Source organism: Abramis brama (genome assembly GCF_963993115.1).
Source record: "Abramis brama genome assembly, chromosome: 25".
Classification (NCBI taxonomy): domain Eukaryota; kingdom Metazoa; phylum Chordata; class Actinopteri; order Cypriniformes; family Leuciscidae; genus Abramis; species Abramis brama.
Window position 1 is genome coordinate 16,373,150 of NC_139987.1, and position 18,531 is coordinate 16,391,680.

The 18,531-nt window shown below is 37.1% G+C and overlaps 1 protein-coding gene across 7 annotated transcripts in view; it reads left to right on the forward strand.

Annotated features, from left to right (window-relative positions):
* The window catches only part of ntm (neurotrimin), a 318,803-nt gene that overhangs the window by 276,602 nt on the left and 23,670 nt on the right, over positions 1-18,531 (forward strand). For all 7 annotated transcript variants that reach the window (XM_084103855.1, XM_084103850.1, XM_084103852.1 and 4 more), the window contains one exon: positions 17,450-17,575. In XM_084103855.1, coding sequence (XP_083959981.1) covers positions 17,450-17,575 — 126 coding nt within the window. The remainder of the gene's footprint in view (positions 1-17,449; positions 17,576-18,531) is intronic.

Here is an 18,531-nt window from a genome sequence, read left to right on the forward strand (position 1 = left end):
CTATTGTCCTGTAGCCCATCCCAGCCTTGTGCAGGTCTACAATTCTATCCCTGATGTCCTTACACAGCTCTCTGGTCTTGGCCATTGTGGAGAGGTTGGAGTCTGTTTGATTGAGTGTGTGGACAGGTGTCTTTTATACAGGTAACGAGTTCAAACAGGCGCAGTTAATACAGGTAATGAGTGGAGAACAGGAGGGCTTCTTAAAGAAAAACGAACAGGTCTGTGAGAGCCGGAATTCTTACTGGTTGGTAGGTGATCAAATACTTATGTCATGCAATAAAATGCAAATTATTTTTTTTTAAATCATACAATGTGATTTTCTGGATTTTTGTTTTAGATTCCGTCTCTCACAGTTGAAGTGTACCTATGATAAAAATTACAGACCTCTACATGCTTTGTAAGTAGGAAAACCTGCAAAATCGGCAGTGTATCAAATACTTGTTCTCCCCACTGTATATCAGGCACGGCGCCAGGATTCCAGTTTTGGATGGGCCAGACCAATTGTGGTTGGGCCTTAATTTAAAAACGTTAAATTAAAAAAAAAAAAAAAACGTTATCCAATCAATGCTTAACCTAATAAAAAAATATTGACTAATATAGCCTACAGTTATATTATCTGTGCGTATACATAATATAGATTTTAATAGCTTGATGCTCTTTAAATTTGTTGCATTGTTAAAAGTTTCGGTGCATAGGACAGACCTATCCGCGATCGCTCTCCATGGTTCTGACCAAAGAAGGAATTGGAATCTCCGTTACGCATCATACGCATCATACCTATCATACCTGGGCTGCATTTTCCGATAACATTGTCTCTTAGCGCGCTACGAAGACTCTTAAGGTATAACTTAACTAAAGGTATACTACCATTAAAGGTATATCATTGCTAGGCGTCTTCAGGGCTATCATCCACTCGCGAGGCAGAGGCGCTGGCGCCCTCCTAGCAACGGCGCTGTTTTTGGTAAAACATGATTTTGACGACTTCATTAAGTTTTGTTTTATAGAAAACTCTTTTTAAAAGATTTTCGTTTTGTATAAATTGTATCTTAATTTTGATCAATGTTTTATCAATCAATTGCCCGTATTTAATAAATAAGACAATGTAATAAGGCGCCGACACGATCACTTGCATTGCATGTGAACTGGAAGGCGCCGAAACTCAGCTTGTGCCTCACAGATTTGAGAAATATAGGCTATATATTACAGAAAGCTTGAAATGTCTACTTTTAAACGAAAATATTAAAACCAAAATAAATAGGCTATAGGCTACTCTCTGATTATATAATCCATATGAAATGTGCATTTCTCTCTGGCGTTCATGGCGAGTCCGCATCGTCAACTTCATCTTTGCAGCGACACAGAAAACACCAGTTTATTACTAAACAATTAAATGTCTCCTTGCTAATTTAGACACATTCATAAACATTACTTTAACCGGTTCTTTGTGGCAATCTTTATGCGTGCGGTCATAACGCTTATTATCCTGTAGGCTATAGCCTATTTAAGTAATTAAATTAATATAAAGCGGCGATTTATCCACGAATGGCTTAAATGAACAACTACTAGTCGACTAGAAAAAAAAATTAGTCGGAGGCAGCCCTTATTCCACATATTTTCGAACCAGCAGGCCATTCTGGGTTGAGCGAGCGACCCTGCGGAATGAACGAGCGGAGCGGAATATTCAGAAATGTGCTCTCCACTCACGAGCTCTGATCGGAACAAACCCGAACTGTCTGCTGAACTTGCGCAGAAACATCAAAATAGACATAGCCAGCTTTTTAAAATTGTTTTTAAAACTAAACATTTTGACTATTTTAGTACAAATTATGAGCTTATTGACGATTTTTTTTATAATTCTTGACAAAATTAGAATATATTAATTATTATTTTTTAGTTATTTTTTTGGGTGGGCCTGTTGAAAAGTGGGTGGGCCTAGGCCCGTCAGGCCAACCCATGACGCCGTGCCTGCTGTATATGTGACCAGATCTGTTTTTCCCCCCCTAATGGCACTTGCTTCTTGCATGTTTGCATTGGTTGTCATAGTAATTGACTAAAGTGTTGACTTTACAGTAGCACTTTCATTAATTTGCAGGCAACATGGGAAAAAGAGACATACTGTATGCAGTGCTTAAAGTCTCCATATCCATTCTGATTCCAATTCAAATCATAACAAATCTATCTTTTGCTGCCTGTCTGAACAATCTTTGGTAGTTGCTCCAATTATAGCAAATTCTGGGCAACTTGACTTTTTTAAGTTCAGACAAGACTTAAAGTAATTAAGTAAATAACTCTAAAGAATGCCATCTGTTGCCTTTAAGTTCTTCGAACACAATTTTTTACAGTGTTCCTACCATGTGTTCCATCAAATTCCCCCAAACTGTGACTCCCCAAATACCTATGTGTGTCTAATGTCTCTGTGCTCCGAATGTCTGTGAGCGTGCAAAGGTCTTCATGTGCCCTGACTACAGTGTCCTTATCCTTAATAACCACAGGCGGTTGGGTGCCTTGGTCACGGCATTCGCACCGCAAATACCTTAAGTTATTAAAATCATGTAGGGATACTTGAATGTGCAAAAGTGGACAATGTGATTAAAAGTGGAATGTAATAAAAATGAATAGTTGCATGCATAGGGCCTCCAGAAAGGTCAGAGCATTAAGAAGACACAACACCTCAAGCTGTTGCTGTTTATTAATGAGCTTCAGGTACCAGAAGCCAAGATCTGCCTGTAATGTAAGTTAATTTGGTTTTATAAACCAGTGTTTCTCAGCTGATGGGTCGCGACCCAAAAGTCGCAAGACCGTTCTGAGTGGGTTGCCGAGTGCGCAATCAAAGACCCAATGTAAAAAAACAACAACGTAGCCTAATTCTTAATGTTTTTCTGATGGCAGACTTTTATTTTGAAAGACATGCGTGAAAGCTATTGACGCTTCTGCCAGATGCAGTTTAAGGAAAAATTCTCACCTTTCAACAGACTTTCCTGTCCTGTCAGATGTTATGTGCTCGCGGTGTGCACTCTTCGATTGCGCGTGCAAATGTGGAGGCGAGCGATGTACATCACTTCACTATTTATTAGGGCTGCACAATTAATCACAATTAAAATGCAATCGCACTTAAACCGATTTAGCTTATTGCAATTATTTTTTATGCACAGCTTGTCAGTGAAGTACGGCTCTGTGGTCAGTAGTAAATGCTGCTCCATCTGAAAGCACTGCGAGTTTGAGTCGCTAATTATGTGCATTTAAAAAAGCAAGATGCATCAAACATCTTTCCAAACATGAGAAGCATTTATCTTGTCCAACAAAAGACAACATTTAATAACATGTTTTTACATGTTTTTAATCCTTCTGTGAAATGATGTGGCTTCTTACACAGAATAAGGCACACAACATATTATTTCAGAGTATTCTATACGGTGATAAAGGCTAGGTCAATTAGCTTTGAAGAATAAATATACTTTATCATCATGAAAATACCCGAGAAGGCTTGAAGTACTCAGATAAACCATATATTGTTGTAGTGTGTTTATTAGTCATTTTTAATCAAAGCGTTTCAATCTTCTATTTATTTAGCTACAGCGATAGTATGATGCCCATAGGAATTTTGTTCCTGGAATGACATGCGCTATCTTACTTCTGCAGGGCATTTTTGAAGTTTCTGTGCAAGAGCGCCCTCTGGCTTTCAGATGTAGCTTTACTGCTGATCAGCCGTGCTGCACTGACAAGCTGCACACAAAATAATCACAGGCTTTGCCAAATCGCGTGGGGTTTAATTTTGATTAATCGTGCAGCCCTACTATTTATAAAGAGCAAATTAAATTACGAACCTGCGATATACCAAAAAGTACCAATAAATGATGTAACTGGTGCATCATGTATGATGCTCATTCTAATCATCAGGATCAGTGTCCATATGTTTTATTAACTGTTCATTTTAGCATTGTGTATTTACTTAGGTAACTGTATTTTCTGTAACCTTAACCCTTTATTTTCACTTAGTGTTTTTTTCTTTATTTTTGATAACTGTTTGATAAATGTGGTGGCTCATACCAACTTACTTCATTATATTAACAAAAACTAGTTTGAGACTGCTATTTAATAGCCTTAATTTATACTGTTAAATTAATCAGTGTTAGTGATATTCTTACAGTTTATGTGTATGTTAAGTAAAGTGCTTGTGTGTCAACCATTTTTGAGAAATAATTTCTTGGTTCAAGTTCCTAAAAATTTGGGTTGCAGCTTAATGACCATGGGAAAATATGGGTCCCATGGCCAAATCAGTTGAGAACCGCTGTTGTAGTGTGTGTGAACGTGAAATCATCATGACAATAAGATTTGACCGTGCTGTCATCATGCAACTGTCCGCAGATTGAATCATGACATCATACCACAGTGTTTCAGTGGGAAGTCCCATTAAACATCAAAGATGTTTTCATCTTTATGCTTGTTTATTTCTCAGTCTCTCTCTTTTTCTCTTACTATATGTCTGTCTCTCTCTCTTACTCTAATACCATAACACATTATCTGAATGTTATTTGAATGAAAAAACATTAATTTAAGTATAAAAATGGTAGATCTGATCTGCATTTCCTGTTTTTCCGCACAGCCATTAATTTATGTTCTCCGGCACATCGTGTCAGCGTGGGAGTGAACTGCGCTATGATCATGTTTGCAGAGGCGAACCGTGTTAACACCAAAACTAATTCATGCTAATCAAAATAGCCGTGCTCTAGAGGTCTCACTCAGAATACCAGTCAAACCGTCATATTTCCCTCCATGCAGTTGTTGATGTATAATAAGGTCAAGGAGAAACAAAAGCCAACTTCTCCTAATCTTTATAAAGCTGGTCTGAGCTGTCACTGCCATTGCCATCCACATTTATGAAGGGAAAGACAGCAGTTGCCTCACGGCTGTTGGCTTCAGTGGCGCTCTCAGAATGTCTTCCTGCAGATGTAGCATGTCATACACACTCACCGTAGCATCTTTCTTAGAGAAATCTGTTGGCCTCAGTTTCATGTCATTATAGATTGGTTATTTTTCTATGTTTATTGGATAAACTGGTTGCTAACTAAGATCATGTTTGCCAAATGCTGTTTTTTTTGTGTGTATAGAAATGTGTATTTTTTTTATTTTATTTTTTCAATGTTGGAATGCTTTCCCCATCCCAACTTAAGATGCAGAGACAGTAATTTGTTGGCTTTGATTTCCTTATAAAAAAGCTCCCTGACCAGCCTGACAACAGCAATTTTGGTTCAGCCTATGGCGTGAAGTTAGGGGCGGGGCTAACTATTGGCCTGACCAGTGACATAGGGTGGGAGACCAAAGTCTTGAGTAACTTTATTTCATGATAATGATATATATATATATATATATATATATATATATAACAATAGAGTTAGTTTTACTTGAAATAATGTTGTTACTTGATGTTTCTACATATTTCTACCAATTCATCGTGTCTTCTAGTAGTTTATATCGACAACTGCTATAATGACAAATGAGTGAGAAGAAACACTTTAAATAAACAGAGATGAAAGAAACTTACTTTCAAAGACAAATTACTGCACTTAAAGTAGAAAGTGTGAAAAAGGAGAGAAACGTGAACAGTATTTCCTAAAAGCTAATATATATAACACTTTCTTAAGGGACTATGATGTAGCCCATCTGCATTTGTCTTTAAATTGTTTCTGTCACATACCTAGAGGACAGGATTATATCCAAGCTGTGATGGGGAGAGAGTGCAACGATACTCGGGATATCCCCCAAGCCCAGCAAAGAGCCGGGGATGCCAAAAGCTGCTTTTCGTTTTTTTGGGGGGGGTTGTTGAGGAACAAAAATCCAGCGAATGTGTTGTATAGAAGAAGCAGATGAAGTCAAAATTCATTCCCTGATTAAAGACTTTGCATAGTAATCAGTGTCTGAAAGAGGTCATCATTTGCATGTCAAATTATCTGACATTTTCACTGGATGCAAACATGGTTCCTGCAGCTGTGTTTCAAATATTAGGGTCTTGTGTATTCATAATGTAGATGTTTATTTTGGTCACAGAGCAGAGCCATTATATCAGCTTTACATAGGAACAAGTCAAAGTCAAATGCTGTTTGTACACAACAGAACGGCAACATATTATTTCATTTGTATTCACGTGCATTGTGACTGGTTTCACTATTGATCGTGTGACTATTGATCCTTGAAGAAAGAGTGCACAAGTGTGTGAAATATTAATGAATGTAAATCAATAGAAATGAGTCATTTTATGAGAATTATGAGAACCAGGAAGCAACTCTAAACATGCCTTGTTCAGACAGAAATCAAAAATCAAGACATTTCTCCTCAGAATTATTCTGTTCAAAGCTCATTTCAACAGCTTTCGGACATATTTGTTGATACCTCGGTTTGCCCAAATTCTACATTTACTTTACGTATGCATTCAGCAGATGCTTTTATTTGAAGCGAATAGAGAAAATTCTAAACAAATTTTAAGCTAGAAATGTGTTGTAGCTATCCTTAATGAAGTAGCCAATCCCAGAATGCATTGCACTGAACTCCAAGATGACAGATGAGGTGAAAGTTGGTTATAAAACTTTTTTATTTATTTTAATATTGAAAGTGAAGTATATACTGTATATTCTATAATGTATCTATCATTTTTTATTTAGTTTTAGTTTTTAGTTTAACTATTTAGTTTTAGTTACATCAACTGAACAATAAACTGGTTTCTAACTAAGATCATGTTTGCCAAATGCTTTTGAATGAGAAATATGTGATTTTTTTCCATGTTGGAATGCTTTTCCCATCCATCCCATCCAGATGCAGAGACAGCTATAAGTAATTTGTTGTCTTTGATTTCCCTGAAAAACCTTCCTGCTCAGCCTGACAACAGCAACTTTGGTTCAGCCTATGGTGTGGGGTTAGGGGCGGGCCTAACTATTAGCCTGACCAGTGACATAGGGTGGGAGATATGTTCAAATTCTTATATTGTTTTAGTTTTAGTATAGGCACCTGCCTATTTTGGCAGTGTGCAGCGAGGAAACTCGCTAGGTTTTGGAACAGAGCTCTGCCACTGCTGGTCTTTAGGTTCTTGTGACAGCAATGAAACACAGATTGATTTCCTCTTTCCCAAACTCGCTGTGCTTATCAAACAACTGGTGACACTGACATGTTTATTGTGCCACAGAAGACAAAAACGACATGTGGTTTTACTGTAATATGACACGTGTCCATGACTGTATGACAAGAATGGAGCCGTAGCATACTGGAAGTATATTTTCAGATGGTAGATGTTTTATCAGCTAACTCCCCTTCCAGAATCACTGGCTCCATGTAATTTAGTCAATAACCATATGGGTCCACTGGCATGGAGTTGAGCAGGTGTTTTCAATTCATTCTCCATGGGAGTTGAGTGACGTGCTCATGTGGTGGATTGACAGCAGAGCAACCAGCAAGAGCAACCACCAAGAGCATCAAAAAGTTGAGAAATGTCCAACTTTATTCAAATAGGAAAAGAGAAATAGAGGGTGGCAGCCAGTGAGGTAAAGTCAGTTTGTCAGAAGTTTCAAAATCTACCAATGGTTCTGGATTTTTTGGTGTATTCAGTGCACACTGTTGCTATATTGAATTCAGATTTTGAAAAATCGTTGCGTCTAGGTTAACAAAAGTTTATTAAATTTACTCTGTACTTTGGGTAAACAAGGGTAAAGTTTGCACTGTTATTGTGCATAAATATGATGACTTTATTGACCACACATTGAAAGCAATCATTTACCATTCTGAAGGCATCCATACTACTCTGCATTTTACAGACACGGCCCCAAAGCTGCAGACCACTAGAGTTTTAAGCAGTATTGAGCGGGTTTCTTCCACACCAGTGGACACTTGCAGTAAGAGATCATCTGGCTGGAACAAGGCTAATTGTTATCCTTTGTGTTGACTCAGAAATATCACTGGCTTATTGGCAGCAAACCAGTCAAATATGAAACATAATCATATATATATATATATATATATATATATATATTAGAGATGCACCGATCGGTCAGTCTCATGTTTTTCCAATTCCGAGCCGATCCGTCAGCTGCGCATTCTCGCTCTCTTCTCTCCGACGGTGAAGTGATACACACCCACCTCTTCTCGCTCACTCGCCTCATTCGCTCCAGTTAAATAGTGCTTGTATTGCGCATAATTTGACTAATTCCAGCAGGTTTCTCACTCACACCAAAAGCAAGTGGAGCACAAGTACCAAAATGAGTGGCTTGCTGCACTTAAACGGTTAAATACACACAAATAATGTTAAAAATGCCCGTCTTGGCGAGTATTCCGTTAAACAGTCAGTTTTGGAACCTAATTAGTTTGAGAAAGATAACGCATGTTGTGTAACAGTATATTAGATCCGTGCATAAACTCTTAAAGTGACAGCAGTCTAATATTCCTGCTGCTGTCTGTCATGTTAATCAAAGAACAAAAGACAAAGAAAATTACTCTCTGAATTTTTTGTGTATGTGTACAGTAACTTATGCACAAAAAAATGTCCAGAAATCAATTTCAGTAGTACAGTGAGTTTAATTTATCGACATAGATCTCATGTTTAATGTGATAGTTTCATCCTTGCATCTATAATATAGCTAATATATTGTTGACGCCTTGATGTACTTTTGATGTTCGTGTGTCCTAATGGACTGGTGGTAGATCTTGTGTTAAGCGTGCCAGAGGTTCTGGGTTCTAATCCAACTTAGTGATTGCAGACAGTCCCTTCGGACTTGTCTCTCAGCCGCCTGCTCATAGAGATCAATTTATATTATAAAGCTCGTTTTGAGGAAAATTGGGTTGTAGCTTGTTGTCTACGTTACTATGATTGGAAATATATGTCATTTGTGTTTTAACAACGTTTAGCTCACGGGTTATTGATCCGGGAAGTTCGAATCTGTGAATATATTGCCAACTTTTGTGAACTCCTTGAACTAAGCACTGACCGCTTGTCTTTATATTTGACTATGAACCGCTCCATTGTTAATGTACAGAGCAGTCTGAAACACTGCCAGCAGGACATTAAACAGGAAGTGTTTGTCCAAGCTTACAACTAGTTTTGCAAGGGAACACAAAAGTTTTGCGGGGAACACAAATATCTTTGTGAGAGAACACAAAAGTTTCACGAGGGAGCGCAAAAGTTTTGTGAGAGATCGCAAAAGATTTGAAAAATATTTTTTTCTCCCATCCCAAATTTTTTCCACCACCATGTCCCTTTAGGGGCTCTGTACATTTTTGATAGTCTTTTATTGGCAGACCCCCCTTGCCATCCCACGTCCCACCCCCTTTTTAAAACATAAAAAGTAATATGGTCACAGTGTTTTTGCCAAATAAGTCATGTTCCCGGATCAACATATTTTCTTGATCCTGAAAAACGTTCCTGTCCAAAATTGTGTCCTACCCCTAAACCTACCCATAACTTATCCCTAAAATCAGAGGTGAATGTGAATAGGTGAAAGGTGAATAACACTGATGTAGAAGCCCCTAACCCTTTAGAATTATAGCTAGGATAAATGTCTGTCCTTTCATTATTGAATTCTTTTTTCATCTAAAACAATTAGTGGTGATGATTTTGTGATAAACTTAACCGTATTAATGGTGCTCTCAGTTGCTGCTGATCATCATAATGAAGTGCTTATTAATGAATTGTTGAAAATCTGCCAGCGGATCTGGTCTGCCAGATTTTTGTCCTTTTGTTCAACCGAACCAAAACTCTAATATTCTGAATCATACACATATATGGTTTATTTTGTGGTTTTGTTTTGCTAGTGAATTTTCTATTCATATTTCATCATCCATATCTGAGGATTTCCACATCTCAGCTATGGAAAGCTGAGGTCAAATCTTGGGAATAGACTGCGATATGCCAAGTTATTTCTATTCAATTGCTCCTCCTGTCAACTGAGGATCTCTTTGAAGCTCAGAAATCCAGCATCAAAAGTAAGAGGATGGTACGACTCTATTAAAATGCAATTTAACATGCTTTACCTCATACAGAGGCTGGAGAATCCAATCTGGTGAGACAGACACACACACACACACACACACACACACATCCCCAAACGGCCATGTTTATTGGTGAGTGTGTGAGAGTCTGTGCAATATAAAGGAAGAACACTCATTGTAAGCCCTTTATTGGCTTTGGAAATGGCTCTGAGTTGCATTCCGCCCATCCATATCAGGAAAATGGCTCACAAAGATACACACTATCGTTCCAAGACACAAGTCATAAATGCAGTGATGGAATCATTCCTCACTCTGACTGTCATTGTCATACAGAGGGTCACTGTGCCATTGTAAACAGTTCTCTTATTAACTTTCATATGGTTCCTTTGGTGACTGTTACAGTTTGTCGATAAACAGAGCTTGTGTGCTGCGGGTTTGCTGGAATCTGCTGTTAAAGAGCTGTGTGGAGGCTCTAAATAGTGCACAGAGCCTTTTATGCTTTTCTTTTTTAGGATGACTTTAAGCTTGCCATATTTAGAATAGTGAGCAAAACACATTTAACATTCTAGGCTACAGATAATCAAACGTATCTTCTTGCTGCTGGATGAAGATTTTGCATTTTGCATTTAGATGAAGTTTTTATATATTTTTTTTTTCTTTCATTATGGAAGTAATGAATTTCTTCAAAAATCTGCATATTCAGCAATTATAATTTCTTCATGAATGAAGCCTCCAGTTGTTTAAAATATTTAATAATAATTAATCCCCCTGTTTTGTAGTTAATTGTTAATGCATTGTTCATTTTATTAAAGAAAAGAAAAGTAACTTTTTGTTATCATTAGGTTTAAATTTTGTATTTCAAATTTGTTTGTGAATCTGCACAAAACACTCTTGCATACACTACAGTTCAAAAGTTTTAGGGTTTGAATTAAATTTAAATGTTTTTGAAAAAGGTTTCTCAGGGTGCCTTCACACTTGCACTTTTGGGTGCGCACCCGGGTTCAATTGACATCAGAGTTCAGTTCGTTTGGATGATGTGAATGCTGTTTTCCGAACTTGGGTGCGCGCCCACAAACCATACCAGAGTCCACATAAAAAGAGTTCTGTCCATGTAAACTCCAGTACGGTTCACTACTGACATGACTGTAATCGTACTATATCGCGGAAGTGAACCACCATTGATGACACTTGGTTCGATAAAACTGTGTTTGTGTGTGTTCTTCTCACTCACTTTCCTATAAAGCAGGGCTGACACACTACAAGCAGAGAGAGTGTTTATATCTAATTTCTGCTTGTAGAAATGGAATGGTATATGGCATATAGACGCATGTGCTGTTATGTGTTGATCCTTTGGAAACAATACCAAAAGTAAAAAAAACAACAACAAAATATTCATTTTGGCACATTTTCCTTCATAGCCAATACCTAGCATCATGGGTACGCGGCTGCAGCTTGATGCAAATGTATCGAGATTCGGACCCAAATAATGTAATGTGAACAGAGACCAGCGGGGGAAGGTGGGGGCATCGAACTCTGGGTCGGACCAAGTGTGAAAGCACCCTTCTGCTGACCAAGGTTGCATTTATTTGATCAAACACAACAGAAACAGTAATATTTTGTGATGAAATATTACAATATAAAATAGCAATTTTCTGTATGAATATATTTTAACATTCATTTATTCCTGTGATGGCAAAGCTGAATTTTCAGCAGTCTTAAGTGTCACTTAATCCTTCATAAATCGTTTATAATATGCTGATTTGCTGCTCAAGATTTATTTTATTTTTTTACAATTATCAGTAGGGTTAGTATGCTGCTTAATATTTATTATTTATTTATTTTATAAAAAAAATTGTGCAAACTATATATATATATTGATATATTGATATATTTTTTTTCCCCAGGATTATTTGATGAATAGGAAGATCTAAAGGAAGCATTTATTATTTTAGATATATTTTGTGTAACATAAATGTTTTTAATGTCACTTTTCATCAGTTTAACACATCCTTGCCTAATAATTTTTGTTAATAATAATTATATTTAATAATATTAATTTAAGCAGTCTGCTGTATATCTATGAATGAAATGTTCCCTAACTTGTTGAACTTTGATGACGATGATGATTTAATTTCACTATACAAAGTCTGGAAATAACATAACTTTTGCTCAACATGGTGTCTGGGTTTGATTTGGACAAACTGTCTGTAAAAACAATCTGACTCTTGTGATTACTGAGAATGTGCTTTGGTTAGGCGTTGATTTTCTATGTGCTTCTTGCTAGTGGGAAGGTGTATGTTCTCTTACTATCTATTTATTGGGTTAAAATTTCGTATATGGCTGTGTTATGAAATGTCAGAAATGTCATTTGCAAACAGATTTTTTTATTTTGTCTTTTGGTGTGTAGATGAGCTTCAAAGCTAATTGACATGGACTAAAAGCCACAAAACTTCAAAAATCTTTAAGGGCTCTCTCTGTTTTGTCATGAAACAAACAGATTGTTTACCCTGTATGTTACAAACTGGAGAAAATTGTTAACTTGTCAAAAAAGACTATGGCTCTCTGTCACATATGAAGAGGACATACACTTAGACTGACATTAAATGAATTATTTATAGCGGAGTGTCTCTGGAGGAACATGTCTTTAGTGACTAAAACAGGATAAAACAATGGTACTGCCTGGCTTTGTTGGTACCAGCTCTGACGGTTACGGCAACCTTTGAATTGTCTCGGTTTTGAAATGCAAAACCAAATCTCTTGACAGAGTACACGTGTCAAAATAACATCTGTATTCAATGGCAGAACATAATGTGGCAAACGACACTGGTAGTTTTCTGATCATACCATCAGTGCCACCTATTATTACATTTACTGAGAACATCACTTATGAAGGCTTAATGATAATGCTAATTGTTTAAAGCAGCGTGCTCATACACTGTGTTTTGTTTTGTAAGGTTTCACGTAATGAGATACCGTGCGTACACTGCCTGAAGGCATTTGTTGAATTAATTTTCAACAGAAGCATTTCTGCTAAGGCTCGTTGTGGATCTTCATTTACAGTGGAGGGAATTAGTTAATGGCCTCTAAAGGACTTTATTCTACCATTACGGCAGTCAAGTCAAACATATTTTGCCGGCCATCATCGAGGCAAAAGTGCAGGATCCTCTCCAGAGATTGGAAACATTATACTAAACTGACCTTTAACTTAACAGACCTTTATGTTGCAGGACAATTTTTATAATATGAGCCAAGGTTTTGTGAGGAAAGACTTGTAAAGGTTCATGGTATAGTATTAAAAATAGAGTGTGTGTGTGTGTGTATGAAATCCTCAGGGTGCCTGTGCCAAAAGCAAGAACTCAACGATCTTGATTCTTCTAAGATCCTCCAACAAACTGGATTTCACTTCATTTGAATATCCATATTAATGTTTTCTTCAAGGATTTTCATAATAACCAGAAGGAAAAAGGCTGTCCACACTACTGTTAAAAAGTTTGGGCTCAATAAGATTTATTCATGTTTTGAATAAGAAGTATTTTGTGCTCATCAAGGCTGCATTTATTTGATCAAAACAGTAAAACGGTAATATTGTGAAATTATTATAATTTAAATAACTTGTTGTAAATATATTTAAAAATGCAATTTATTCCTGTGATGACAAAGCTGAATTGATTATCCTTCAGAAAGCAATCTTATGTGCTGATTTGATGATCAAGAAACTTTTCTTATTGTCACATCTGAACACAGTTGTGCTGCTTAATATTTTTGTGGAAACCGTGGTAACACTTTTAGGATTCTTTATTGAGTGGTTCAAAAGAATAGCATTTATTTGAAATTGTGAAAAGTGATTTTCTTTGTCTTTTGTTCTTTGATTAACATGACGGACAGCAGCAGGAATATTAGACTGCTGTCACTTTAAGAGTTTATGCACGGATCTAATATACTGTTACACAACATGCGTTATCTTTCTCAAACTAATTAGGTTCCAAAACTGACTGTGTTTAATGGAATCCTCGCCAAGACGGGCATTTTTAACATTATTTGTGTGTATTTAACCGTTTAAGTGCAGCAAGCCACTCATTTTGGTACTTGTGCTCCACTTGCTTTTGGTGTGAGTGAGAAACCTGCTGGAATTAGTCAAATTATGCGCAATACAAGCACTATTTAACTGGACCGAATGAGGCGAGTGAGCGAGAAGAGGTGGGTGTGTGTCACTTCACTGTCGGAGAGAAGAGAGCAAGAATGCGCAGCTGACGGATCGGCTCGGAATTGGAAAAACATGAGACTGACCGATCGGTGCATCTCTAATATATAATATATATATATATATATATATATATATATATATATATATATATATATATATATACAGTAAGGAAAATAAGTATTTGAACACCCTGCTATTTTGCAAGTTCTCCCACTTAGAAATCATGGAGGGGTCTGAAATTATCATCGTAGGTGCATGTCCACTGTGAGAGACATAATCTAAAAAAAAAAATCCAGAAATCACAATGTATGATTTTTTAACTATTTATTTGTATGATACAGCTGCAAATAAGTATTGTTAATATTTGGTACAGTAGCCTTTGTTTGCAATTACAGAGGTCAAACGTTTCCTGTAGTTTTTCACCAGGTTTGCACACACTGCAGGAGGGATTTTGGCCCACTCCTCCACACAGATCTTCTCTAGATCCTTCAGGTTTCTGGGCTGTCGCTGAGAAACACGGAGTTTGAGCTCCCTCCAAAGATTTTCTATTGGGTTTAGGTCTGGAGACTGGCTAGGCCATGCCAGAACCTTGATATGCTTCTTACAGAGCCACTCCTTGGTTATCCTGGCTGTGTGCTTTGGGTCATTGTCATGTTGGAAGACCCAGCCTCGACCCATCTTCAATGCTCTAACTGAGGGAAGGAGGTTGTTCCCCAAAATCTCGCAATACATGGCCCCGGTCATCCTCATCCTCTCCCATGTGCAGAAAAACATCCCCAAAGCATGATGCTACCACCCCCATGCTTCACAGTAGGGATGGTGTTCTTGGGATGGTACTCATCATTCTTCTTCCTCCAAACACGTTTAGTGGAATTATGACCAAAAAGTTCTATTTTGGTCTCATCTGACCACATGGCTTTCTCCCATGACTCCTCTGGATCATCCAAATGGTCATTGGCAAACTTAAAACTTGGACCTTGACATGTGCTGGTTTAAGCAGGGGAACCTTCCGTGCCATGCATGATTTCAAACCATGACGTCTTAGTGTATTACCAACAGTAACCTTGGAAACGGTGGTCCCAGCTCTTTTCAGGTCATTGACCAGCTCCTCCCGTGTAGTTCTGGGCTGATTTCTCACCTTTCTTAGGATAATTGAGACCCCACGAGGTGAGATCTTGCATGGAGCCCCAGTCCGAGGGAGATTGACAGTCATGTTTAGCTTCTTCCATTTTCTAATGATTGCTCCAACAGTGGACCTTTTTTCACCAAGCTGCTTGGCAATTTCCCCGTAGCCCTTTCCAGCCTTGTGGAGGTGTACAATTTTGTCTCTAGTGTCTTTGGACAGCTCTTTGGTCTTGGCCATGTTAGTAGTTGGATTCTTACTGATTGTATGGGGTGGACAGGTGTCTTTATGCAGCTAACGACCTCAAACAGGTGCATCTAATTTAGGATTGTGGAGGTGGACATTTTAAAGGCAGACTAACAGGTCTTTGAGGGTCAGAATTCTAGCTGATAGACAGGTGTTCAAATACTTATTTGCAGCTGTATCATACAAAGAAATAGTTAAAAAATCATATATTGTGATTTCTGGATTTTTTTTTTTAGATTATGTCTCTCACAGTGGACATGCACCTACGATGACAATTTCAGACCCCTCCATGATTTCCAAGTGGGAGAACTTACAAAATAGCAGGGTGTTCAAATACTTATTTTCCTCACTGTATATATTACATTATAAATGTCAATTTAATGCATCATTGCTGAATAAAAGTATTAATTTCTTTAAAAAAAAAAAAAAAAAAAACTTACTGACCCCAAACCTTTAATGAACTAGCGTAGGCTAAATAAATAAAAAATGTACAAATGCAATACAAATAACAAGTGCTTTGGCTCAAGTGTAACGCTTGTATATAAATCAGTGCTGGTGACTAAAAAATAGCGCTAAACATCGTAGAAAATACACAATATGTTTATATATTGGTTAAATATGCAAATTTAAATGTATACTGTATTCAGGTGAATGCAGCTGTTCGCAATTGTTTTGACTTTATATTTCAATGTGAATTATGGTGTGTTCTCCATTTTAGTTTTATATAGTATTTAATGTAAATTGATCAAATTTAATTGAGATCACCTTAATTGAGATGTTGATTCAAAAACTGCTTTATATTAGCAGTAGCGTATAGCTTAGCATTCTTTTTTAAAGTAAAAAAAAAGTATGTTTTAAAGTAGTTTCCTTGACACCTTTTTTAAATCTAACTCCAAAAAAAAAAAAAAAAAAAAAAAACATTTGATTGTTAATTTGCAATCACATATTCTCTTTGAGTGTTCTAGTAAATGTTTAACACTCCTTTTTAAAAGTAGGCCATAATTTGTTCTCCTGAAGAGAGGATGTCGACACCCTTTGTCACCATTCCCTGTAGGGTAACTAAATAAAGTATTTGTAACATCTTTAGTTTTGCTGAGTTGTAGATTTTCTTTAGGTCTGCAAGGCCCTCATAAAGGCCTGAAATGTGGCTTGCTCTGCAGTCTGTTTAAATTGTGTTCAAAGTGCAAAGGCAATCAATAAATCAACTTTGTGTAATGTGTCTAGTTTGCAATTTCTCTTCACCAGAAAGAAATGGTACCCATCAAATATGTTACAGAGCTTTTCTGTAATATTTATTGTAAATTTTTGAAAAATCTAAATGTCAAGCCCCACCAAAAAAATAAAAGACCCACCAAAACGTACATTTTTGAAGAGAGATCACTGTTTAAATAATGTATGATTTAATTAAAAATGTGCTTGAACATACCTTGAATGTAAGTTGTCACTGTTAAGTTTATTAAATGTTAAATTACGTTTGCATGCTCTGTGGAAAAGGCCATTGATTTCTGAACTATGGCAGTCTATATTCTTGATAAAGAGTTTTGTGTATCATTACTAACATTCACTATTGTAACTTTTTTTTTTTTGGTACAATAACACTTTATTTCGATAGTCCACTTTAGACATTTTACTAACTTTGCAACAACATGTGAACTAACAGTCAGAGTATTAGTAGACTGTCTGCTTACACTTTATTTTGATGCTCCCCAAAATATATTTTACTGACTGCAAGTAACTTGCAAGTTCAAGTCAGCTTATTCTACTAATCCTAACCCTAACCTAACAGTCTGCAAATTCTCTGAGTGCGAGTTGACATGTAGTTGCAAAGTTACTCATAGATAGTTAGTAGAATGTCTAAAGTGGACATTCGAAATTGGGCTTTTAACGTAACTTTGCTTTTTGTTTTACAGTTCCTCCAAAGATTGTGAACCTTTCAAAGGATCTTGTGGTGAACGAAGGCTCCAACGTCACTTTGATGTGCCTGGCTAACGGAAAACCAGAACCTGCCATCGTTTGGAGGATGATGTCAACTTTAGGTAAGATGCATATCATACCTCTATGGGAAGAACATATTTAACATAATCTCTGAAAAGTAAGCAAACCTCTAGTCAATAGTTTTTGCCTTCAAAATGAAACCAGAATCCTCAATAATGGTCCAGCACTGCTGATGTGTTTTTCCCATTACAAGAACAGTGCACTTTTTCCCTTGATGATTTAGCAAAATACCATATCCCACTGACATATTAAGCATGAGTAAGATAATATATCAGGTGTCTTTTTCACTGAGAGCTGTATGCGTCTGTGTGTGTGTGTGTGTGTGTGTGGATGTGTACATGTGTATGTGTGTGTTTGTGTATGCACAGTACAAGCTGAGTGGTCCATTTTGCTTATCTTCAGGCCACATGAACAAATCAGCTCCATTTGGGCCTGTCTACAGCTCTGTTCTGCTGTGCACCATTTCACTTAATCAGGGAAAAAACTGCATTTTAATGCGCTATGATTCATGGGGTGCAATTGGACTGCTGTACCTGCTCATGCACGCCACACCCCTCCCCTTTTTATTCCTTTGTGTTGTTACAAGGATCAGGTAATTGAAATGTTAATGTGACACAGAAATGACTGCTCTTTTTTTTATTTTGAGATAAGTGAAAGAGTTTGAGATAGGATTCCATTATGATACAGTACATGTATCTGCTAAGAGCTTCAGCTGCTTTTAGGAATAAAAGATCAGCTTTCAGAATGGATTCAGTCAAGTCAGGGCCTTTTTGGACCACAGGATCGACCTATTTACTCCTCACATCATTTAGTAGGTGGACGCTATGTTTACATACTTCCATTGTCTCCAGATTTCGATCTGGGATAGTTCACTCCAAAATGTATATTCTGACATTGGGGGGGAGGGGAGGGGGGGGGGGATAAATGGGAACCATGCATAGCAGAATGGAGTTAGACCATATGCAAATTTACTAAAACAATTGATAATAGCTTGGCC